General features: G+C 40.7%; 1 protein-coding gene across 11 annotated transcripts in view; it reads left to right on the top strand.

The window, feature by feature from the left end:
* Window positions 1–23,888, top strand: part of celf4 (CUGBP, Elav-like family member 4) — a 90,697-nt gene extending 66,809 nt beyond the window's left edge. Inside the window, exons 3-14 of one of the 11 annotated variants that reach the window (XM_085273455.1) lie at window positions 2,631–2,679; window positions 9,657–9,782; window positions 10,750–10,829; window positions 12,954–13,094; window positions 13,447–13,585; window positions 14,820–14,972; window positions 15,310–15,420; window positions 16,775–16,840; window positions 17,243–17,323; window positions 18,526–18,669; window positions 19,771–19,964; window positions 22,940–23,888. In XM_085273455.1, the coding sequence (XP_085129581.1) occupies window positions 2,631–2,679; window positions 9,657–9,782; window positions 10,750–10,829; window positions 12,954–13,094; window positions 13,447–13,585; window positions 14,820–14,972; window positions 15,310–15,420; window positions 16,775–16,840; window positions 17,243–17,323; window positions 18,526–18,669; window positions 19,771–19,898 (1,218 nt within the window). In that variant the 3' untranslated portion in view covers window positions 19,899–19,964; window positions 22,940–23,888. Of the gene's footprint in view, window positions 1–2,630; window positions 2,680–9,653; window positions 9,783–10,749; window positions 10,830–12,953; window positions 13,095–13,446; window positions 13,586–14,819; window positions 14,973–15,309; window positions 15,421–16,774; window positions 16,841–17,242; window positions 17,324–18,525; window positions 18,670–19,770; window positions 19,965–22,939 lie in introns of all 11 variants that reach the window. The other 10 variants (XM_085273456.1, XM_085273458.1, XM_085273453.1 and 7 more) reach the window with 10 other exon arrangements.
* The last annotated feature ends 2,874 nt before the right edge of the window (window positions 23,889–26,762 follow it).

Genomic DNA, 26,762 nt, shown 5'->3' with positions numbered 1-26,762 from the left:
CATGCAGGTTAATGCTGACACTTGCATAAAGAACTAGTTGAGGTAGAACACAATTAGATAAGATTGAGGTCAAACTATTTGTATGAATCATAGTAAAAGTGCTCATATGTATGCAGGCTTTTACCCCCGACCCCCTCGGGAGCATTGAGCTGACGTTGCCCATACTCTGATCCATATCTTCTTCTTCCCCTATGTCCTGTTTTCCTAATTCCCTCTCCCCTTACTCTTCTTCCTTATCCCACTTCCCTTTTTTATCACTACATTTATTCCTTCCATCGCCACCCTTTTTTCACTTTTTTCATTTAGTTTTTTTTACTTTTCTCACCCAGTGTGATCTCACCTTTCCTGCGATCAGTTGTTTACCTAACACTTTTTTGATTCACATACGGTCATGTGAAAATAAAGTTTTCACAGCGATCCATCCAATCGTGTAAAAAAAAAAGTACACCCTGATGAGTAACTGGCAGAGCCACATTTAGCAGCAATACTTTTGAGTAATTGTTTTCTCCATGAATTTATCAATGTCTCACATCATTGTGGAGACATTGGCCCTCTCTTAATGTCCCGCCAGAGCATTTCAATCAGACCATTGCAACACCTTTCTTTTCTTTTTCAGCCATTATGTTGGAGACTATTGCTGTGTTTGAAATTATTGTTCTGTTGCATGCCCCATTTTTGGCCAATCTTTAGCTGTTGGATAGATGGCCTCACATTTGACTCTTAAATATTCTGGTATGCAGAGGCATTCATGGTCGACTCAGTGACTGCAAAGTATCCAAGTCCTGTGTTTTTGGAACAAGGCCACATCATGACCTCTCCACCGACGTGCTTGACAGTTGGTGTGAGGTGTTTGCGCTGACATGCTGTGGTTGGTTTTTGCAAAGCGTTGCACTGTGCATTACCAAACATCTCAACTTCAGTCTTGTCTGTCCAAAGGACATTATTCCACAAGTCTTGTGGTTTGTTCGGTTGCAGCTTTGCAAACCTTAGCAGTACTGGGCATGTCCTTTATAGAAAGGTAGCCCTTCCAACAGGCCATACTTGTTCATTTTAGCATCATGTTTCTGAGGTCTGTAGAGCCTGAAATGTAGCTCTTGGTGCATAATCTGACCCTGGTTTGAATTTGCTGAGCCAGCAACTCCAGGGAAGATTGTGGCATTTTAGAGGTGCTTATACTTTGTTGGTCAATTGATTAGCAGTTTGTGACTGGGTGCACTTAGTTTTGCACAGGATTGCACAGAGTCCTGTGAAGTCTTGTGAAAACTTTTTTTCACAAGACTGTACTCTCGCTTTTTACTCATTTTTAACTCCCTTTTTTTCCATTCCCCATTTTCTTTATCCCCTCTCGTCCTTTTTCCATATCAACAGCCAGTCTGATAAATAATGCATCACAGCACATTAAAAACATTAGCAGGGTTCTTGGCTGTCAAAGAGAGGGAGGAGACGAGGGAGATGAGGGAATGGGTAACTCAAGTGTTGTGGGGAATGATGTGATTTAATATTAGCAGCTGAAAAGCGCCAGAAAAGGGTGAAGGTCCGAGCATTAATTGTGTTTGCGCCGCGTCCTCGTGTCCTCGTGCTCAAAGTTTTTTGCCTTTTGGGGAATCATCTGAAAGCTTGCAGATTCATAAGGGTGATGACTATATCAGCAAATTCAAAAGAAAAGATTTTAATGACATTTTGCAAAACACTGATTCTGCATCACACAGAACCTTGACCTTTCCCTTCTCCCTTTCATCCTTCACATTCCCCATCTTCTCCTCTCCTCTCCTTTTTTTCTCCTCTCTTCTGATCTCTTCTCCTTTCCTCTCTCCCTTCCCTTCTATTCCTCCTGGCAGCATGGCGATTGGCATTATTAAAAATTGATTGGTGGCGAGCGTTTAGCAGGGTGGCGAGGCGGAGAGGAAAATTTTGACAGGCAGGAGTGAAATGAAAGGAGGGCCTCGGCGGACACAGTGTGGAAAGGTCTCAGTGGGGGACAGCGTGTGTGTGTGTGTGTGTGTGTGTGTGTGTGTGTGCGTGCGTGCGTGCGCGCATGCACGCACGCACGCACGCACGCACGCACGCGTGTGTACTGGTGTGTGAGGCTAAAAGAAGACTGTGCAAGAACAATTTGCAATGAGGCTTAGGAGTCTGAAAACCCATGTAAGATAGAGTCTCACTGTACAGTATGTACTGTATGTGTTGGCTGCGCTGTACGTGCATATGTATCACATAAAAACACAAAGCCCACACTGATAATATTGTGGTGCCACATCAAACCTCTAGAGACAGACACATTCGCAGTAGCTCTGCTGACCCGGTGTTACCTTTCCTCTATCATCCCCTCTTTCTATCTTTCCCTTCATCCCTCTGCTTATCCCCCTTTCCAACCCTTCTCTCTCCTTTCATCTCAGATCAAATAATATTTCCAACCCATATTCCCAACCAGCTATTCCCCCAATGGCTGTAAGTGCTGCAGCTTTGGAGATTTTCAATACATTTTACCCTCAATTGCGGCTGAGTGATTCTAAAAAAGTTTTTTTTAGGAGGGGGGGGGGGGGAGGTTGGGGGTGGGGGGTAAAAGCATGTGCCATTACATGATGCTAACTGGGTTCTTTGTCTCTTGCTTTCTTCTTTCTATGTCACAGATGAACAGACCGATCCAGGTGAAGCCAGCAGACAGTGAGAGTCGAGGAGGTACTGTACGCCCCTCTTTGTTGCCTTTTTTCCCTCCACTTCCATTCTTTGTTCTAGCCCTTCAAGCATGTTGCCTGCGCGTATCAGCCTCACCATTATCTGTCCTATTAAACGATGCCCCGTACCTCGACGCGGGCTGACAGCGCGGCCCAGCCAGACCCTCCAGTTTTCAGAACACATTATGTAAACGGCGCTCTTCCTGGCCAGTGTAGCCTCTAGCTCCTTTCCTTGAGTCTCATCATATGCGCTGATGCATGTACAAACGCGTATGCATACACGGAGATACGCATGACCTGTCATTTTCGAGGGGGAAACAGGTCACTTTGTTTGTCAAACACCAAGACAAACAAAGCAAACCCAATTTGACTAATGTCACAAGCTTGTGTCAGCCAAATGAACTGAAAATGTAAATGACAGGTCTGTGTCAATGAAAGTGAATTCCGGTCTGGTATTTTGTGTGCAGCGCGCCATATTGACAGCTAAGGCCGCTTAAAGCGAATTTTCTATGTCTAGACAAGTAGTGACCTGCTCCTGACATCAATCAATGGACTGTACAAGACAAGATTGATGCAGTCTGACCAATTTTGGCTGAAGTCTTTCAAAGTTTTCAGTTTTTAATATAACAGGCACCAGAGTGATTCTCCAGGCACAAGAAAGATGGAAAGGGTGAGGGGAGGGGAGGGGGGGAGAAGAAATGGAGCATGCAAGGAGTTCGTTGATAAGGTTGATAAGCAGTGGATGTCTACAGACTGAGAGAGGTGTTAGTTTGTACAAAAAAATGCAAGGAATCCGCAACTTCCTCTTCTGTTTAGTTTGTTGGTTCTCTGAGAATGATTGATGGAAAGGGGGAGAAAAGAGGCAACACTGAGAATGAGGAAAGTGAAGGCAAGGCAAGACATCCATACTTCTCTGCCTCTTATCTAGTTCCCTACACTGCTGGTTTTCCAGGAAATTTCTTTACTTCTTGATCCCATATTTTCACACAGGAAAGCAAAGCAATATAATATAGTGCCAGAGTGTTAAATTGTACTGGTGGAGGAATAATTCATCTTTCAGTTGCACTTTCTGTTACAGCTCAGCAACGATGTGGTAATAATGGGGTAAAAGGGAAGGAATAAGAAGGTAATAATATGGAGATAGCAAGTTATTACCACTTAAATACCAAATCTATATCCAGTATGGCAGTATCCAGTAGGTATCATCTTTTATCAACAGCGGTTTTAGCTGAGTATGTTTGTGTAATGGGGTAATAAGGGGTCAGAAACTGGTGATGATAATAAAAAAACAAATGTATGCCAAAAAACAAGGCAAAAACAATTATATTGATAACATAATCGTAACCTGTTATCAATAAAATCTTAACATTTGTGCATTTGAATTTTTATATACTGGTTTTAAAGTGTACTGGTGGTACCTTCTAGCCCCTTGTAACCCAGTTACATACATTTCAGTGTGATATTACTCAGCTAAAACCAGTGTTGATACAAGATGTTACAGCACTTGGTGGTGCCGCAGGATGAGAGGCAGGGTATAACCTGGACGGATTGCTGTCACAGGGCTAACACAGTGAGACACCTACAGGCAATTTAGGAATCACCAATTCACTTAAGTACTAGCCAGTGCACCCAGAAAGAACCCACACGGAGAGTACATGCAAGCTTCACACAAAAATCTCGGTCAGATTTCTACCTTCTTGGTGTGAGGCAGCAGGGCACCACTGCACCACCGTACTTACTATTATTTTACCTTTTCAGGGTAAAATAGTAGCAAATACTTCACATCTAAAAAACTGGCATGGATCACCAACTAGGCGCTTCTTATTGTAACAGTGCCAGAAGCCAACAGGTTTCGACCCACTGATTTAATGCTCTGGATTTTAAATGCTTGTCATAAGTTTAAATGCAAGATTGAAACTTGAAGACTATGGCTTTCTAATAAAATAAAACTAGATGCACTGGAGTAAGTAATGCAATATTTCATCTTTAAATTACTTTAACAATAAGATAGCAAAAACTGAAAAATATTAAAGTAAATGAGATTCAAGTACAGCACTTGATTCAATAAGCACATTGCTTTCCACCACTGTTAACAAATAAGGAGAAGCTACTTTCAGTCATAACTTCTCTGATCGAGCTTCGTGAGAATGAAAACTTGCCACACAGTCAGCTCTGACATTAAGAGACCTTTAACTTGCCAGCTTCCAAGTACAAAGACCGCCTGATGACCAGGTGCACTAATGTGCCTTGATCTTGAAAAAAAACAGCTTTGTCCAACAAATTCACAGCTAGCAAGTGAGTGTCCTATATCCTGCTCTGTGCTTGCTCTAGTCAGACATCTCCCTCACCTAAACCAAACAGTATTTCCAGTACTGAGTCTGCAGATAACGCTGGCCATCTGCTACAGTGTGCTACGTGTGTGAGAAAGGATAACTGGGGACACCTGATTACCCTGACCCTGAGTTCATGTGTGAAAACTGATTTAGTGAAGATGGGTCTGCGCAAGTGATAAAAAAAAGGAGTACTGTTAAGTGTGGCAAAAATCAATAATGAAATTGGAAACTAATACTTTTTATGTATCCTGGTACAACTCGAGCCAACTAAATATTACTGTAGTGGGAGATCGGGGAGAGCCACTGTCATGTACTGTCTGTGTGCGTGAGAGAGGGGGGGCTTTACATCGTTATTGAGACTCTGGTGTATATTGATTTGCTCTCTTGCTGAATATGAGTGTGTGTGCGTGTGTGTGTAAGTCCTTTCACAAAGAAAGATGTAATGTTTATTGGTGGCTTCCCTGGAGAATTGTTGGGCACCATTGAGGTGTGTACTATGAATGTGTATGTGTCTGAGAAGATGTGAGGAGGAGGAGGGTGTGGGGGTGCAAACATTTCAAGATTTGCGAGTGCGTGCCTGTGCATATGTGTGTCCACCTCTGATATGCGCTACACTCTTGTAAACACTCACCATCCCACCCTGCCCCCTCCCCCGGTGCAAGGCCAGAGCGCAGATTAGTCTTGTTGACTTGGCAAGGACACCCTGTCAGGCACAAGCAGCGGGGAACGGACCCTCAACACGCATGCACGCACACACGGGCGCCCGCGGATACCCACACCTAGACACACATTAATTTGCAGAGCACATTCAGAGCCTCAATTGCACTGAGGCTCATTAGTTTCCGAACGTATACACCCCCTTTTTTCCACAAAGCTCAGATTCTTTGCGACGCGGGAACTGATGACAGCCGTGCACATCGACACATCTGCTGCTTTCGCTTCCAGCACACTTTCGCTCTCAGCTTCACAATTCTCCTCGACCACTCATTGAGTGACTCGACTAACGCTGACACTAATGAACTGATGCCGAACCTTGGTCTGTCCATATTTTATTAGAGACCCTGAATGACCGATTTGTATCCGATTATAACGTTCTACAATGTATTTGACAGCCTGTAAGTTTATATGTGAAAAAATTGGCAGTGAAAAAGAAAGAAATTAGGTTTTAATTATGAGTTACTTCACTAAAAAAAAAAAAGAGTGCTGGCCCTCATTAACATGACACAATAATTTTGAGTAAAATGCAACTGAAATATATAAAATCAAATGTTTTTTAACTCAAATTCAATCAAACTAATCATTGAAAAACATAGTTTAGTATAAACTCAGTGTATACCAATCAAATACATTTAATTTCACCAGTTGCATTAAATTTAATGTTTTGTACCAAAATTACGTGTAAGTTTTACATGTAATCAAGTTACTTCACGTCAGCATTTTGGGCATAAATATGGTGGAGGCTTTTTGCCAAAGAAGAGGCCAGCAGTTAATATATGCAAATGGATTATTGCTACGTGCTCATAAATGAGAATTAGACCCATAAATGCATTAGGTGTTGGCCGTGAGAAATGATAAAGTATTTTTCCTGACGCTTTACCTGCTGTAACCTTATACAGAAAGTAGGTATGCTGCTTCGAAGGTCTTAGCAAAGCTTTTCTTTAGCCATGGGAAAAATATGCACATAGCCTCCCACATTCATACAGCTGTCTCCTGGATTCAGCATAATCTTTGACTTATGCATATTACTTCCTACTTCTGTATAATAATAATGACAATACATATGTTGTTCTTTGGGGGGGAAGGGGGGGGGAAGGAAAAGTTCACTGGCAAGACTAGGGAACTGACCTTAGTTAAATTTTAATCATGTTCTGACCTGAGGAAAGGCACACCCACACAGCTGCCTTCTCTCATATCTGACACCTGTGACAGGCGCACTTCCTTGCCTATAGGTTGTAATTTTAAATGACTGATTCAATGGGGGAAAAAAATGTCAGACTGATGTGACAAGCAAGACCCATGCATTGTCACACTGTCATTGTGAGTTTCTATCTTGTCGTGCCATTTCATATCTGACAAAAACATCTGATGAAACAGCTACTAGGATGCTGCTTACAGGATGTTGTCTCACCACACATTATGCATTCACATTTATTTACACATAACATTTAATACAAGATGATTATCACTTGGTGGCTTATTTTCTGTAGAATCTGCACAAATAACATTCAACATGGTAGATTTTTCAGATCATTCATATTCTGGTTTGAAAATTACGACATGTTGTGGAATCCTCGGGCGGACCGAGGGACTTGGTGAAATTTCCTTCCACAATGGAACTGAAGAGTATGACTCCTGGTGGATGGGGTGCAGGAGGCAGTCATAAATAAATAAACAAAACCATTTAATTTGCCACAAATACCTCGCTCTAGAAGAGACCACTGTTGCTTCACAGTAGAAAGCAGTGACTGCTCAGAATCCTGAGTGGTGCTTCGTATTGCTTTCTTTTATTTCCATGTCATATGGATGTCTCAGCAGTGCTGGTTTGCCTTTGTGAGACATTGCTACAGCATAGAAATCATTCAAAAACTAACCAAAAACCAACAAAAATAAAACAAGACTAGCTGAAATGATTTTCTGAACTTGCGTCGGACCCTCTTTACTAAGCATTTATGCATGAAAACATCTTTGCTTTTATTTTCCAATTCTTCCCCCTGACAAATACCGTCTGTATGAAAATAATTAACAAAGACTACAACTAATGAACACTAAACTAAAGCAAAGCCATTCTGGAAACCAAGTGAAACTAAACCGAATTGAAAACAAAAACAAGTAATGAGAAAACACAAAACCATAAAAGCTCTGCAACCAGCCTCCGTGATGATCTGCTGTACGCCCGTTGCTCGTTACAAGTCCCCATCATCTCTTAATACTGGTGGCCTGGGCAGTGTGAGAGGAAGCATAAGCTGGACTAGCTGGCCAGCTCGCTTGGTAACTCCTGTTAATCTTCTCTCAACTGTCACTCTGCCAGAGTTATGTTTACAGTTTCATTCCCTGACTGTTTTTCCTGCTGAATGAAATTTAAAAAAAAACCCACCAAATCTCTGGGCAGCACTATTTCTTCTCACGCTTGAGTGAGGGAATTGCTGCTACACTGACTCACTATCCCTTCTTGAGGTACAAAGTGGTATTATATGAAAGTAACTTTAGTCAAATATCTCATCATCGCAACATAAGGGATGTTAAAGATGAAGCTGCCAGGCAGGAGGAAAAGAGGAAGCCCTCAGATGAGGTTCATAGATATGGTGAAGGAGGACGTGAAGTGGGTTGGTGTGGCACAGGAGGATGCTAGGGATAGGATGAGACGGAGGTAGGAAGGAAGGAACAGCCAAAAGAAGAAGAAGATAATCTCTCTACATAACATCATAGCTATTAATACTCCATATTCTGTTTAGTGTTATTTGCACTACCTGTTTTTGTCAAGGAAGTGCAAAGCAAGATGAAACAGATGAAGTCCAGAAATATAAAAAAAGATACAGAGCAGAAAATAGCTTATTTTCTCAGTATAAATGTAGGGAAAATATTACCTAGCAACAGCGTTCATAAAACTTGGAGAACATCTTTCCTTGGCATCTTTTATGACCTGGCTCATAAGCTCCAACATAAATCGGAGATTGACTCCACACTGCTTTTTTTTTCTTTTTTAGAAACATGGGCTTTATTTTAATTTACTAAATATTTTTAGCTAAAAACGACACCAACACCCAAGAGAGAGCATGACAGTGTCTGGTCTCCCTGCCACACCTTGTCAGGTATTAGCAATTAAATCCAGGGCAACAGAAACTTTCGCGCTACCGCTGCATAAGGAGTTGAGGTTGCAGAGGGGGCGTGACACGTGAAACCAGCAGCATAGCCAACTTATACAGTGGCAAACATTTACCACAGACACTGCATGTGTCACGCAAGCTGCACTGAATGTGATGAGAGAGAACATTGTTGTTAGCATCAGACATACTGTGCCATGGGGTAGTCATATTCCCAAAGGACAGAGACTCCACAGAAAAGGGCTTCCTCGCCTTGATTATGGTGCCCTGCAAATATGCAATGGGCAGCTGGTTAAACAGTAAACAGTATTAATACATTTTAAAGTGAATATGCAGAAACAGCTGTGCACCTCAAATAGACTGCATACTAAATAATAACATAATACACCAACCAGCTAGTCCATTTAAAATGCACATTACAGACTTTCAGCTCAGGAACAGCATTGAATTAGAAATACACTAGGACTGCAGCATTAGATTACATTACATAATTATTTTTTCTAGCATTATGAACTTTTTGTGAACTGTTATTCTACTATAACTTTCTCTTTTTGGCGTGTAGCTTCAACTCAGTTGTTTTTAACACAAATAAAGTTGAATTTCTAATGAAACTTAATCAAGCAGATTTTCAAGTTTGAAAATTGTTGCAATTGACTATATCACAAAACAAAACTGCATCTGATATTTGACCTGGTGCTTGTGTATCTAAGGCTTAGCAAAAATGCCTCCGTCTAAGCGACACAGCACGTCTCTTTGTAGAATACCAAAAAGCATCTCCTGATCTCCTGATCTCCTGATTGTGACCTATTCCTTTTTCCTTTTAGAAGACAGAAAGCTTTTTGTGGGCATGCTCAACAAGCAACAGTCAGAAGATGATGTGCGGCGCCTTTTCGAGTCCTTCGGCAGCATCGAGGAATGCACCATCCTCAGAGGTCCCGACGGAAACAGCAAAGGTGAGTTTATAGCTGTTTATGACTTTGAGCCGGCAGACTTTTTTCACAGGCTACTGCACAGAAATGATTTGGCCTTTCAAAGTTGGTGACTTTGCAAAGTTCTTCTTAAAACACTCCGCGCTGAGTGATGTCAAAGCGGGCTATTTCACAATCATCAGAGGAGTCGTTACATAAGAATACCGGAGATTCAGTAAATTTCAACAGTAAATGCCATTTGAAAGCTTTCGCCCAAAGGGACGAGAGATACAAACCAGCAGCTCTTTACAGATGAACCCCATTAACCTCGTGAGTCAACCTACAAGGCTCTGATAAAGAAAAAAAAAATAAGTCACCCTCCTTATTAACCATCGGGCTTCATGTCATGCCAGAAAAATGCCCCTTTTTAAATGTTGTCAGAGTGCTACACAAGTTCACCGCATGAAGTTCATCAGTGGGCTTAGCAGCTAATCAATGAAACTCGATGATAACTAAGCCTGATGATTACAGTGGGCTTGATCATTCTGATTCCTCCGTGAAGCTCCATTAACAAGGCTTCATCAGCCAGCTTACTCAGCTAAGTGGGCTTTAGCTCAATAATTACTGAGAACTTGATCACTCAAATTTATCAACGGCGCTTGTCAATAGTAAGCGACACCAAAACGCTGTAGCATTTTGAGCGCTATCTGAGGATCCTCGAAGTCGTTAATGACGCCAGATTGGCACATTTAGTCTGCTGAGCTTCGATCAACATTGATGTAGCAATCCACAGCAAAGGAGGCTTTCTTCACTAAATATTTGTTACTGTAGAAAATTTATCCCAGGTGGGAAAAAAAGGAGGGGGGGGGGACTGTCTGCTTGTTGTATTGTTACTATAAATGCTTTGTTGTGATACTGTATGATATACTTCTCAGGAAACTTTTTTTTCCCTTTGTTCTCACGATCTCATTATCCCCTTACTCAGGTTCTCCTCTCTCTCGTTCTCTTTAAGGCTGTGCGTTTGTAAAATACTCCTCTCATGCTGAAGCTCAGGCAGCCATCGGTGCACTACACGGGAGCCAGACAATGCCTGTGAGTAACTGCGTGCGTGCATGTAGGTGTGTGAGAGAGGTGAGTCACACAGGGAGATGACTCAAATACTGCTTATATTCCTTATAAATTTAACTCGGGCTGGAGTTTATCAGTCCCAGTGAGGAAATTTGTCCTTAGGGCTATTCGATCTTTCCATCTCAGTTGAGCCATTTTTTACACTTTTTTTTTCCTGGGTTGAAAGATGAATCTATGAATCTATGTCATGAGATTTCTCAAATATTAGACCCATAGAGGAAATATTTTTCAAGTTACAGCGTCCTCTAAAGAAGAGGTGATCATATGCACAATATTTGCTTAAATTATAGTCAGTGGATTAGGACTACTGGGAAATGTTGTATACCTATAATTTTGGTAGGCACAGTTGTTATTTTTGTTTTTTGCAGCAGTTTTTATCTGTCATCCTGTTCTGCTGTTTAAAAAGAAATAGCTGCTAAAAACTGCTAAACATTCACATATTTAAAAAAAAGTTCAGCCTGGGACAGATGTAGTTACATTTTTCACTAAATTTACAAAGGCAGCACATTTAAATAATTATCAATTGCTTTGAACTTTGAAGAAACTGCTGATCTGCTGGGATTTTCCAGCACAATCATCTCTAGAGTTTAAAGAGAATGGTCTGGAAAAAGGGAAAATATCCAGTACTGATGTCAGAGGTCAAGGGAAAATGGCCAGAGTGCTACGAGCTGAAAAGGCAACAGTAACTCAGAGAGCATCTCTGAATGCAGAACATGTTGAACCGCAAAGCAGGTGGGTCTACAGCAGCAGCAGAAGAAGACCACACCAGGTGCCACCCCTGTCAGCTAAGAATAGAAAACTGAGGCTATAAATCACACAGGCTCAATTTCTCGGGACGCTTTGGGTCCCTTAGTACAAACTGTGCATTGTTTAAATGCCAGAGCCCTCTTGAGTATTGTTACTGAGCGTATCCATCCCCTGATGTCGACAGTGTACACATCCTCTGGTCAGTTCGCTACCTTGAACCTCCAGTGCAAGCAAAATAAACAAACTAAGCCATGTAGCCCTCGAATAAACCATTTGGATCTTATTAGCATCTGAAATCTTAAACATTCTTCATGGATACGGTGCATTTATATGGGTAATTTGCATATGTGGTGTTTCGTACACTAGGAAGATATTTTACATTGCAGCTTACTGTGCTGCATTACATCAGCTACAATAGTACCTACAACCTGCAATGGGCTGGCAGTAAAAGTTTGAAGAGTGGCTCATTAAAGGAGTCCAACAGGCATTTCTGAATTTATCTGAAGCACCAATTACATTTTCACATTGTTCATATTTTATTCATTGTACCTGTTATATCTCTATAGCTTACAGTGCAATGAGAGTGAGCTCACATTGCCTACCACTGATGAAAACGTTTGTTTGATTGGACAGTCAAAACTAAGAGCTATGAAAAAGAATTTGTTTACATGAGTCAAATTCAGAGTGCATAGCGATGTGTTCACCTGCACATGTACATGTATGTATTTAGTACTGGTAATATTTTTTTACAGGTTTCAGGGGAAAATAGTCAAGATCTGTCTTGATGTTTTGCTTTTTTGTTGTTTTGTGTTTGTTGCTGTATCTGACAAAAATCCCATAGAATACTCCCAAATCTGGCAGATTCCACACAAATTATCCAGCTGTTCCCACAAGCACAATGGTGGAGATAAAGTATTGCTGAGCAGCTTTGTGAAACCACTCAACTTGTGAGTTATGATTTAGGCAAAAAAGTACGATTTTGCCCTTCTGTAAAAGTGGCACTTTTTTCATAAATATTTAAATTGCTCTAATAATTGGAATATATTCATAACGGAAGCCTTGCAACAGGAAATTATGAAAATGTAAAAAAATTACATGAGAATGTAAGGTTGACTTAACATGGAATGTCCCTTTTAGTTATAACCCATCAGGACTTTTTGGGGAAAATGGGCACCAGTTAAAGCTCTGGGGGCCATTGCCTTGGCCAGAGATTTAAAAAAGTATGTGTGTATGTGTGCTAATGCAAGCTTATGTCAGACGTCTATCGAACCACATTAACATGTACTTCCTGGCGTGTGTGTGTGTGTGTGTATGTGTGTGGGTGGATGGGTGGGTGCACAGGGGGCCTCATCCAGTCTGGTGGTAAAGTTCGCCGACACGGATAAGGAGCGCACCATACGCCGCATGCAGCAGATGGCTGGTCAGATGGGCATCTTCAACCCTATGGCCCTGCAGTTTGGAGCCTATGGAGCCTACGCTCAGGCAAGATGCCCCACAGAACTCCTTTTTTTATCCACAGTTATTTATTCAGTGAGCCACAGAGATTAAACAGAGCGCTCGAGCTTAGCTCAAATTTAAATTTGAAAAGGCAAAAGAAGAAGCAAAAGTCATCAAGTCAAATGTTAATTTAAAAAAAAAAAAAATTAAAGGATAGATGTTCTATAAAGTTTAATACATGGTTTTCACCTCCTAATATGCTGTTTCCCATCTCTGTAGCAGCATTTCTGCTATAGCTCTACTTCTTATGCTTTTTTTGTCTTGCTTTGCTTAGCTCAGACTCACAGGTCTTTACTTTTATTACTTTCTGCTTTCCCTTCTTCTTCACCACCTGAAGGTGCAGCAGCAAGCAGCACTGATGGCATCTGTAGGCCAAGGAGGCTACCTCAGTCCAATGGCAGCCTTTGCTGCTGCCCAGATGCAGCACATGGCCACCATCAATGGCCTCCCCGGAGCACCGCTGACTCCCACGTCAGGTAACTGGTTTAAGGTCAATTGTTAAAGTACCTATCAGAGTTTTTTCAGAAAGTGCATCTACCACAGTGCATGCATTGTGGATTATACTTCTATACATAAATATACATGAGCACAAGCTAGCATTAATGTTCCAGAGGGGGGCTGACAGCAGACAATCTGGTGTCACTGGAAGCCAAGAACCCAAATCTGAAACCCTAAACCTTCCATCTGTGCACATGAGACTTTTGACTTTTATGAGCACTCAGTGCTACTGAGTGCTCATAAAAGTCTTTACAGGTCATAAAGGTCATCTTAAGGTTAAGTACATACAACATAAAATAAATCAATAAAATTGAATAACCATATCCATCAAAGAAATACATCAGGTTGATTCTTTAGTCTAAACACCTGGTTACTGTGGTTACAGATTTACTCAAACACTAAAACTGGCTCAGGGGGTTGGGAAGCGCATCTGCAACCGGAAGGTCGCTGGTTCGATCCCTGGGTTCTCTGTCCTGGTCGTTGTGTCCTTGGGCAAGACACTTTACCCTACCGCCTACTGGTGTTGGCCAGAGGGGCCGATGGCACGATATGGCTTTCCTTGAAAAGCGCTATATAAATGCAATCCATAAATTGGCTGACTGAAGTGTTAACATGGCCCTACAACATAATATATCTGCACTGCATGACACAACAGTCTGGATAAAAGGATTTTTTTTTGTTTATTCACTTCCATCATGCCGTCTAAAGCGAAGACATTAAAATAAGATGTGGAAAATCGAATATAAGTATGAGATCCTTTTGAAAACAGCAGCACCAGCTGTTTAATAAAGTGTAATATTAATGACTAAAAATAGTTTATTCTTTTAAGACCCGACTCTAAGACTGCAGTGGAAATAAGATACAGCCGAAAGGAAGAAAATGCATGTTTCTGGATACACCCAAGGAATGTAAAAGAAGATCATTCTGGGAACACATAATTAGCAATCATTTGATATCAACACAGTATTCACTAGTCTCAGAAAATACGTCTGAGGGTCACATCTAATGGCTGTTGTTTCACTGTAAGGGCCATACTTGGACAAGAAATCAGCCCTGACATTTAGTGTCTTCACCGGCCCACTGGACCGGCCCTCCTGACATTTGCAAGAGTTACTAGGTGGCCAGTCAAAGTAAAACTTTTCCATAATGTCCTCGGGGTGGAAAAATTGCATTGTTTCTCTCTGTCTCTGTCTGTCTGCCCCATGGCTGCAGGTGGCAGTACTCCACCAGGCATCAGCGCCCCCACAGTGACCAGCATCCCATCTCCAATTAGTGTAAATGGTTTTACTGGCATGCCGCCCCCGCAGGCAAATGGACAGCCCCCCGCAGAAGCAGTTTTTACCAACGGGATACACCATTATCCTGGTAAATATGATCATCTCAGAGACAAACGCACACACACACACACACACACACAAAAATTCAAATGTTAAAGTATGATTTTTTTCAATGTAGACACACGTCCACTGTAAAGCAGCCATCAACAGGAAAAGCGTGCATGATGTTGGCTTACACACTAGGATAGCCTTTAAGCATGTTCATGGGGGGTGAGGCCAGACGAATGTAGTCCACAGAAAGCAAGCAAGTTGAGGCGATTATCGTTTGGCAAAGGCGTTCGGGCTGCCGGAGTCTAACTATGCGCTTGTGTCATGAGCCGTGGTTAGTACCTTATTGGATGTGTTTGGTTGTCTTGTCTCCCCAGTGTTGCAGGAGGTGGTTTTTAGAGAGGACTCAGAGAAAAACGGCTTGGGCGTGGCTCCGCGGAGTTGTTTTGGGGTTCAGGGTGGCTGCTTCCTCTCATCTCTCTCCGAAGGTAGCGCTCTTTCCCTCCCACCCTCATCCCTCATCCCTTTTCTTTCTGAGCTCAGGGACAGGAAGATATCATTTCAAAGCTATTGGGACCAAACATTCTTTCTTTTTACATTTAAAACATTTTAAAAAGAAGGAAAGAAAGAGGGAAAATTCAAGTTTGTGAGTGAACAGTAAAGATTTATATTGCTTCAAATATCTGAAATATTTTCTGCTCTGTAATATGCTCTGAAAAAGACTCTGACTTCGTGTTTCCAGACACTGTCATAAAGAAAAGTTCTTTGCAGTGTATACAAATACAAATCATCTTGTTACAATAAACCTATCCCTGTGGCTGCTACATTCACAAACTTGCAATTCCCCTGGCAAAATGTATCACAGTGTTACAAAGGATGATAATAACACAGGCAGCTGAATTATTTTTGAACAGGATTTCACCTGGTTTTTTTTTTTTTTTTTAAAGGTTCTTTGAGCCCATAACTCTTCTTCTTTTCTTCTGGCTATCTGTTGCTGTTTTTCCAGTGTTACTGTTAGTCCACAGCGTGCTCGGTGTTACTTTGGTTTTAAAGGATACTGGCGTTATCAGTGTGTACATGTTTATCAGTGTGTGTGTGTGTGTATATGTGTGTTTGTGTGTTCTCAGTGGTGTATTTATTGTGCATGCGTTGTACGCACGGGTGTGTAGCATTAAGGTGCGGCACAGTGCCGGCGGTAGTTCAGATGCAGGGAGAGTTTGCTGTAGATCTGTGAACATGTGAAGTGAAAGCAGCAGGCGTATCCACTGTTACGTGCGTTGTGCTCGTCCTGTTGTTGTACATGTGAAAAATAAATGTGTTTCTTGTTTTTTTTTTTAGGTTTTCTGTGATAGGCACAAGTTTAGGTACATTTTTTTCTTTGTTGTGGTGACAGTGGAGCCATGTGTTGTTGGTTGTTTTCTTTTTTGTTTTGTGTGTGTGTGTGTTGGTCTTAACTGTGGTTTATCAAAGTTTTGCTTTCCTGCTTTTCTTAAAAAAAGAAGAAGAAGAAAACTTTTGAAATGCTTTGGGGGAAACTTTTAAGTATAAGGGTCTGGAAAAAGAGAAGGGAGAGGTTCAGAATTCAGTTCCTCACACACCGAAGTGAAGTGAGTTGACTCCACGCTGTTCGGCTTGCTAACCTTTCTGCTTTTTCTTCTCTCCATCGCTCTCCTCCTTCTCATCCCTGCTATATATTACTCTCTCCTTCCTCCGTGCCCTCTCCTCCATCTACATTCTCCCTCTGTCTCGCTCCCCCTACACACACACCTCCATCCATCTGTGCTCCCCCACCACCACCACCTCCTCCTCTTTTTTCTTCTCTTCTCTGTGTCTCTGTTGAAGCAGCTCAAAGTCCCACTGCAGCTGATCCTCTCCAGCAGGCTTACACAGGAGTCCAGCAGTATGCAGGTCTGTCTGTCACTCTCACTGCACCAATGATATGTGTGTCTGCATATGTATGCGTGTGTGTGTGTGTGTGTGTGTGTGTGTGTGTGTGTGTGTGTGTGTGTGTGTGTGTGTGTGTGTGTGTGTACAGTAGGAAGGGAGGCCAGACTACGGAAAACAGGACAAGGATAAGCATACCTTTGTTCGAAATTAAAATTTTGATATTGTAACATTAAGTGTTTCAGTCTCACTCCATCAGTTTGTTCTCTGCACCGCGTCGGGTGTGCAACACGTTAGACTCTATTGTGCGCTATCTGATCGATTGCCTGCTGTGCCCCTGCATATATCACATTGTTTATATGTATACAAGTGTGCGCTCTAGTCATGACTGTTATCTGATCCGCGGTGTGTGTTTGTGTGTGTCAGCAGCCTACCCCGCTGCATACGGCCAGATCAGCCAAGCCTTCCCCCACCCTCCACCTATCATCCCACAGCAGCAGCGAGAAGGTAACGCTCACGCACGGCATGCTCCTGAAATACTCATACACGCTGGCGGGGTGATTTGAAATGTTGCCAGTCAGTTTTTACGAAAAGTACAAATATTCAGCAGTGTTTTGGGGTGTTTTTGTTTACCTGATACAAAACAGCTTTTTTATTATTGGTGCTTTTTGGTTCGGTAATATAAAAAAAACAGAGGACAGAGTTGAGAATGAGTCAAAGAAAAAGAAAAAGAAGAATATTACTGAGCATCTCAAACTCAGCTGTAAGCCTTCTCATGAACCGAATGACCGCCAAGCTCAACACCCATGCCTGGGACCTTACTGCCCTCTTGTGGAAGTTAAGATAAAAATTGCAGATGATTTCACAGCTGTGGCAACCCAGAGGCCATATTTTAAGCATTTGGGAGTCATATAGTAAGGGGTGCCATAAAATTATCAGTATGAAGGTTGTTAGTTTTCATGATACTTAACATTCAGCAATCACCTGACAACTTAAGGTTACCATTCAACTGTGACTGAAGCCTTGGAGAAAACTGCTCTACACTTTTTATGGGTTTTATTCGTGTTTCATTTTTGCAACTCTGGAACCTTAAAACTAGGCAAATATTAAGAAACACATTTAAGGAAAAAAAATTTTAATGTGAAACTGGGCATAAAGATGGTCTGATGCAGAAAACTGGAACATTTATTTTGTGTTTTTCACTCTGATGCATTTTAAATTCTAGTTTAGTCAAAACAACAATCCAAACATGCGAGATTAACTACCACATAGGACCGACACAGCTAGAAAACAAAGAAAACTGATGAAATTACGCAATCAAATGTTGAAATGTTCATCTTGATTGGTTTCTGTGAGAGCTTATGTTAAAAAAAAATGTAGCTCTTTTCTAAAATAATCAACATTATTCTATTTTTGGCAGAAAATTGAGTTTATACATCATTTATAAGAAGCTGTCAGAGGCAACTGACTTTCACTGCCTTTTAGCCCACTTTGACTAACAATGTGCTCTTCTACCCTCTTTATCTTTTACTTTACACTTTAAATAATTTCTTACTGTCATCACAGAGTTTTCTCCTCTCGTGGTCTGCCTTTCCCATTCTTACTCCCCGTCTCTTTCCTTGACCCTTTTCTCTGACCTTTGCCTTTTTATCTCTCTCTCTCTCCCTCCCCCTCTCTTCTCTCGCCTTTCTCCGTTTCTTTCCATGCAGGACCGGAAGGCTGCAACCTGTTCATCTACCACCTCCCTCAGGAGTTTGGAGATGGAGAGCTGATGCAGATGTTCCTGCCATTCGGTAATGTCATCTCCTCCAAAGTGTTTGTGGATCGGGCGACAAACCAAAGTAAATGCTTTGGTGGGTAAAAATGAACAAAACCAAACGATTATTGGTTATTTATTCCTGATTATTATTATTCTTTTTTTTTCCTAATCACCCTTTTTTGCACTGCAGTCAATACTCCCTTCCCACCCCCACGCCTTCCCTACCCCCAAACCTCTTGACACCTCTCCCTTTAAAAAGATGAACAAAAGAGCAGATCGTTTCTCTGCAGGTGTGCTGTTACTAATAAGAAAGAGTGGATACTTTGGATATTTTGTTTTCCTTTTCCAAGCGTTACAGACAGCTGAGATCTGAGAACTCAGCGGCCCGTTTTATCTTTCGATTACGACTGTGCTCTTCGTGACATTTTGTATAATACAAATGTGGGTTTTTCAGTCGCATGCCCCTGACTATAGCTTCCTTTCAGCTAAAAACAAAAAAAAGGGATGCATGCCAAGAACGTAACTTCAGAATCCCACAGTTAGTCTGCCGTGCAAAGACAGAAAACTGCCATCTCACGTCATGCTGCTGACAGTGCAGCGTAGTCGAACGCATAATTATGTGGCAAATTATAAATGGATTGTGGAGAATGTTTTGTGGAGAGTCCATCAGGTGCAACCCATTTGCAAATTAGCTTTCGCTCACTAATACGCTGCATTAATGTATTTCCTCAATTCATGTTGGCGTTTTTGTGATGCGGGTTTTAATTTGTTATTTGACGCTTTTTTTCCCCCCACATCACAGTGGAAGTTAAAAAGCAAAACTGAAATGTTGCACTACCATATTGATGTTTTAGTTATAAAACCCCATTATCCTGTAATCCTGTTGTTGTTGTCATACTATTACACATCTGTGTGATGTTAGTTTAATGTGCTTTTTTTTTAATAATCACACTATATTAGATTTACGCTTACAACTAGTTGTTTCATGAATGGTAACTGTTTTTTAGTTTTATGTGCTGATTAAAGGTTTTCATTATCGTTCCAGTTTTCATATCATACACACCTGTAAATGACTATTGGATCTTAATGAACTCATCTTCACATTCCATGTTTTTAGTGTCCCAAACTGCTCTTGCTTCTTCATATAACAATATCTCCTCCTTTCTCTTTCTCTCTCTTTTGGCCTTTCCCCCAGGGTTTGTAAGTTTCGACAACCCAGGTAGTGCCCAAGCTGCCATCCAGTCAATGAATGGCTTCCAGATCGGCATGAAAAGACTCAAGGTGCAACTGAAGAGGCCAAAGGATGCCAACCGTCCCTACTAGCCCGCGCCCCAGCCAGCCACCGCCACCCTGGCGGCCGGGGCAGCTGTCGAACACAGGGAAAGACAGGTTAGGCATCAGTGTTGACTCCTTGAGGAACACCTGTTGTCAGTTTAGTTTCACAGGTGGTTTCTTGAGTGCATGCACAGCTATTGCAAATTATACTGGCAAACACTCACCAAACAAAACCAGGTGTTGACATTCCCACAATCCTCCCAGGACCATGACTACAAACCTAAATAAATAAATAAAAATAATGTAACCAATACATTGAATTGTATAAAATATAAAAATTGTATAAAGAGAGCCTATGAGATATTAAAGTTGAAACATTTTGTTTAAAAAAAATGTGCTTGTGTTGAATTTGATGCCAGCAACACACAAAAAACAGTTAGAAGCATGGTATGTTTACCACTGCATTGCATCACCTCTTCTCTTAACAGCACTCTGTAAGGGTTTGGGAACCAATGAGACCAAATGTTCACCTATAGAGAGCAAAATCTTCCCCAGTCTTCCTTGTTAAAGGATTTTCTGCCCAAGAATCCACTGTCTTTTGTTTCATAAATTTTTGAAAAAAGAACTGACAGGCCTAGACTGTATACAGGTAGTTATAGCTGCTCTTAATATGAAGCAACGCTGTTGTAATACCCGCAGAATGAGGATGTAAACAAGGCCTTATCTCAAAAAGACAATTGAATGGCAGCATATGTTGCTTCAAAACCTCTTTGTAACATTCACTACCACCAAGTCTCAGATGTTCAAGTTATCCATGTGATGTACAAAAGCATTTACAAACCTATACCATCTGAGATGCTTTTACACTTCTACTATTTACCTCAGAGAATGCAGCATCCATGCAGGACAATTAGAGATTTTGATTCAAGGACTATTCCTCTTCATGTTAAAAATGTTTTGTTTGTTTTTTATCTTTACATGATAGTCAAAACGTTTTTGGATGATGCACTGGTATACTTGTACAGTAGTAATGATTTCCACTACACAAAATGCTTTTAATGCAGAAGCATCAACATCAGTTTTCAGCTTTTTCAGTATCTTGTGATCCTCTGATTCAGCCTCGTTGAGAAACTCTTCGTTTTAATCCCCAATTGTGTTCACTGTTGTGCATGAAAGCACTCACTGAGCATGCTCATGTTTTCATTGAACAGTGAAATGATTAAATCGTTTTTCCTGCTAAAGAACAAGAGGAAATTTTGCAGCTGTTGTCTTACCCTTTATTGAAGATGACAATAATGATTTTTTTTTTTGTTATCATTAGTCACATGCAGATATTTCCCAAGACAAGCTGAGAGTGAAACGTGACATTTCAGGGAATTTCAGCAGCGACTGCATTGTCTAAAACTCCTGCAGCTTTAACCTGCTGACAGCTGTGTTACAGTGCCTCACGTGCAGCACACACACCTAACAACACTCTCGCCAGAGCGCCGTGTGTTCTTGGGCAAACAAGTGTCACTCACATCGCCTTCTTCGGCGGAAAACACTCTTAGCTCCGTGCATCATTCGCTGAAAACAAGAGTGCTGTGATGCACAGCGCTAACGGAAATGTCCCACACACACAGGGGGCAAAGCAGACTAGTTAAAACATATTGAGAATATAAGATGTTAAATGTAATTGTGAACCATAAGACGTGTCTATCTATACTGAAAGTGAAACCTTGTTTTGATGTCAGCTTCCAGGCTGGCCGAAAAAAGTAGCCTCCTCTATTTGCAGAACGACTTTACAGTAAATGACCCTGTATGTTACCTCGTAGGTAAAAGATAATTGGTAAATGGTTCAGCATGTTGCACAGGGAAGAAAGTGCTTCCAAGAGAGAGGCATTTATTACCCCTCAGGCAGGTAATTGTGCTGTTCCTCTTTGTCTCCTCCCTTCATCTGTGTGATGGAGAGTTTAGGCTGTGTCGTTCATTCACTACTGATGACTTCATTCAAGGGCAACTTATCACCCACTCACAAACTAACTGAACCATACCAGACAGTGTCCTGAGGCAAATCACTGCAGGTGGAAGAGCAATCTCATATGAATTTGTCATCAAATGTGTGCCGCCACTCCTTTTGATATGTAAAATGATTTTTTTAAACTGAATGTTGGAGAAAACATCTTCTGATTTCCTTTTTTTTTTTTTCCCAGAGCATCATTACGCTCTCAACTGATTAGCGAGCTGCTTTTCGACTTGCATCACCAGCTTTACTATTGGTATTATCATCTAAAAAAATAAAAATAGAATAAAATAGAATAATAACACACTGTTGGCACAACAGCAAGCTAGAGTACTCTTATTTAACATCTAATGACACGGTAAGGTGTGTCTCGATTAGAATCCCTTCACCATTTCAAAAACAGGATTGAAGAGTTTGTTTTTTAATAGAAACGAAAAATTTGTTTCATCGCGTAGAAGATAACAACGGAGCTGCAGCCAGGAAGCCAGATTAATTCACTGCAGGATGAGCACTGGTTTGTTTTGAAAATTGTCTCAGCAAAATGATCTTTGTTTATCCACACCAGGACTTAGAGTCTTAGTGCTGGCTAAGACGCTTTAGAGAGGCAGGTGTCCTGTTAAGTATTCTGCACCGCTCCATCTGCATGTAAATACAGCAAAAATCAACAGAGAAGGAACACACAACACTGGTGACGTCATTGCTTCCAAAGAAAAATTAATTTAAAAATCAAAGCAAATATCTCTCCGTCATTTTTCTTGTTTTCCGGTATAATGTAGAAATGTGTAATGAAAGTTCAACGGCAAGCGACCTAGCTGTCTCATTCAATTATCTAAATCAGATCCAAGCAAGTGCACAAATGAACCGCAAAGCTAGACACACCTTCAAACCCCACAGCTGCTGGTATCAAAGTGCAGTTTTCGTGGGATACTTCTAGGAACCTAAGCAATCTGCAGAAAAGCTCGAGCCAGTGGCTATCCTGTGGAAAAGTGCAAGCATCAATGCATTGAGGTGCAAAACGTGAAACCTTGTGTTGTTTCTCCACACATTCCTTTACTCAAACAGTCCCTTTTTCTTCTGTGCTTTTCAGGTTTTGTTGAGCTGTTGATTATTTGCTACCCACCACTGAGTGCAAACTCAACATCTGGACCACTGAGGCTGCTTCAGAAAACAGAGGAGAGAGAGAGAGAGCGATGACCGAGTCAAGGACACCTCCTTTTTGGATGTACTACAACTTTGGAACTCAGAGTGAATTTGTACCAGCCTGGTTAGCCCCAGGACTTTTTTTCCCCTCTTCTGCACACATATACACACTTCTTTCCCCACAAAACCCTGCTTGAATGACAGCTACCTTTTCTGGACCACAAAAACTTTTACTTGAACAAAGAAAGGAGGAGAAAAAAGTAAAAGAAACTACATCAAACCTCCTTACAATGACCAACCCCGCTGAACTCTTGAAAGGAATACGGATGTCAAAAGTCCAACAAGAACAAAACTTTGAAAAAAAAAAAAAATAATAACAAAAAAAAAAAAAAAAAAAAACAACCACAAAAAAAACCACAAACAAAAAACATAATAGCGGATTGCCGTAGGAGATCTTTCATTAAGATAGTGTGGAGCAATTGAGTTTTGAAGACCAATTTTTAAGATTTGAAACAAGAAGGGACAAATTCTCTGAGAGAGAACTTAAGTAGGAATGTGACATTTTCACGACACAGATTGGCTTCGATTTGGGATGGCCATCTTTAGCTCGGAGTGCCTGTCCGTTTCCAGGGGATACCGTTGCCGAGGAGCGCCATAGCAACAGTCTCCAGGGAGTCTTATCCATCATTCCTTAGTTGTTTTAGGGACCAAAAGACCAAACATTTTTATTGCTGAGGACTTGTAGCTCTAATATACTCGGACCACTGCATCTCTGTCAGCCAGCGTGGCTGGGGAGTTGCACTTAAAAGAAGTGTACATTACGAATATATACAACACATGTATATATACATATATATTGCTGATATGCTTTTTGAATACAGGCAAAACTATTTCAGATGACCAAATGGGGTCTCTCACTTCGCTAGTTTACAATTACTCAAAATGTTTATTTTTTTCTCTTCTCATTTTGTCTCGGGAGGGATGGCGAGTGCATGGGAGGGGCTGCTCTGTATCACAGCCTTATCTTTTTTAACTTGACATCCTAACCTCATAGATAGAATAACATCAGAAATGTTTGAAATATATGAACTTGTTTATATTTGCAGTACATATATATGTATAACAGGCATTCAAGCAAATGTATTCATATATACAGTATATATGGATAAATAGATATTAATCACAAATATATGTATTTATATGCACATATTTTATATATGTGTGTCTGTATATAGAACGGCTACTGACTATGTTGAGCTGTAATTTTTTTGTAGATTTTAGCTGGAGTTTGAAGCATTGCTCTGCTTGGGAAGAATCGCAAATCTGGCAGCTCCCAAAACTGCAGGCATTCCTTTCTCTGATTACCTATATGCTGACACACAATATATTGCTAAAAAGATTCATGTGTGATGAAACACATATGGTGTACATATTATCTGAAAATGCAAAAAGCCAATCTCAGTAGCAGGCTTTAAGAGAATCAGGCTAGATGATTTTAGAGGAAAAGGACAATTATCTTCGACTCTATTCCAAACATATCTTTTGAGCTTACACACACACACACACACACGCACACATGCATACACACACAAACTTCTCTTTGAAACTTGAACCAAAATGAAAATGTCTCACAACCCTTGCTCTCTTTTGCATTCAGTAAAGTGCATGTAGCGTATGGGCTGTCACCATGTCAAGGTGTGCCTTGTCACCTGCAGAATCTGCCATCAAGCACTGTGCTCTCAGAAAACAAAGAAAAAAAAACTGAACACACACACACTACTGCAAGTAGCCAGCGCGCTATTATGATGTCAAAACTACAGCCTGATCCATATCATTTTTTCAGCTGCGTAGAGAGCTTCAGTGCATGTTAAATATAACAAAAATTGTCCAAGCACTGTTGGTCCATCATTGTCTTTGGGGGGGGGGAAAGCATTTAGGTCTAATGTAGATTCATGCGATACCACTTCAAACTTCAAACAAAAGCGGGCATTAGGTAACCTTCTAGCACAGGCACTAACTTTTCAAGTTGTGTGCAAGGCACCTGAGACTAAGTTCCACTAGTTGGAAGGTAATAAAGGGTAAAAATCAGGGCTGAAATGGGCACAATGTGGCTTGATAAGGGATGCGACTGAGCTTACTGGACCGAGGAGGATTTTAACCCTCTCAAGGCAGGCGTTGCAGATTTGTAACACTTAAAAGCTAACAACCTGATTACCCCACATACATATTTTATGAGGTATTTTTACTCAGAAGTACCACTGCAGGTATTCTTTTGTGCATTAGCAACAAAAACTTAGTTTGAGCCTGAGAGGGTTAATGGCTGTGAAGGAGATGTGATATTGATGAATATGTCATAGAGCTGGCTTCCCTTTGAACAGAAAAAAAAAGGATTTATACTTGACATGAAGCATATCTTTTAGAAATTGTTATATTGCCTTACGTTAAGTCTTCATGCAATTATGTATATATATATATATATATATATATACATAATATATATATATATATATATATATATATATATATATATATATATATATATATACATATATATATAAAGATAAAAGCTCTAATGAAACTGTAAAATGAAGCAATAAGTGTGAAAAACCATTTACCCATTACGCCTGCTGTATCACCGAGGCTGGTTTCATATTGCTTTAGCGTAGTTTCTCATAATAGTCTACAAAAATGGTATAAACACCTACTATAAACCTGAAAAAGGTCAACAGACTTGGATTTATTAGACCCTGCATTCAACACTTATTGAGCTGGTGGAGATTACTCAATGAATATTTATATATATGAATATTTATAAGGCTATATGACACTTTGGAAGACTATGCTTCCTGTTGGGTGCTGTTACTAGTTTTCCTATAAACTTCTCATTATGCCATTTCCCCAGTGTCTCTGTTTAACCTTTTTAGCAGTTTGAATAATTTAACATTTACCTTCCAAATCCAGTGAGTCTAAAAGACACCAGTGCACATCCCAGAATGCCTCTGTTTGTGTGTGTGCCACTTAACAATCTCCTGAGCGTGGCATACAGTTAAACCAGATGACCATCGAGATCTCTTTTTTTGTTCTTTTCTTCCACTAACTTTGGTGGATTAGTACGAAACCTCTAGCTCATCAACCTGACCTGTCTCTGTCTAACAATAACATCCGAGGCAAAATATCATATGTCTGGTGTCCCTGATCGCAGCACTGTGTGCCCTTTTTTGACTGCCCCGCTGCTCTGAGAAAATTAGAAAGAAAAAAAACTGCCATCACAGTCTGTGCTTCTCGTATGATTTGTTTGAGCAATCAGTCATTTTTTTCCCACGGCGAACGAAGTAAGCAGACGCAGAAAGATGTGCGAGAACTCAAATGCCAACCACCTCATCTTCATTTGCTCCAACTTTAAGCTGCAAGTTTACATGAGAAAAGTGAAAAACAAAGTTTAGTGGTTCAAAAACAAGAAACAGAGGAAGTTTGAATATAAATATATATATATAAATATATACATAAACTGATGAATATACTGTAAATTGTTTCTTTTTTTGCTCTGTTTTCCTCTGTACATAGGTTTGCATATTTTATAGGACTTTTACTTCTATCTACAAGGACTGGATAAAGTAATTTAAATACTTAAAAAAAAATATATGAATGAAAACATGATAATGCTCATTAAAACCAGGTACAAAAAAAAATATTCGCTAGGATACGGTACAAACTGTAGGACCTGACCAAGGCATTTATCCAGAATACAGTCAGGGAGAGCATTGACCTCA

The sequence above is a fragment of the Mchenga conophoros genome, linkage group LG5, assembly GCF_057382185.1.
Source record: "Mchenga conophoros isolate Kocher_MC1m ecotype Shallow Benthic linkage group LG5, M_conophoros_male_GT1.1, whole genome shotgun sequence".
Classification (NCBI taxonomy): Eukaryota; Metazoa; Chordata; class Actinopteri; order Cichliformes; family Cichlidae; genus Mchenga; species Mchenga conophoros.
The sequence above is the reverse complement of the archived record's forward strand: the minus strand, read 5'-3'. Positions and strand labels throughout refer to the sequence as shown.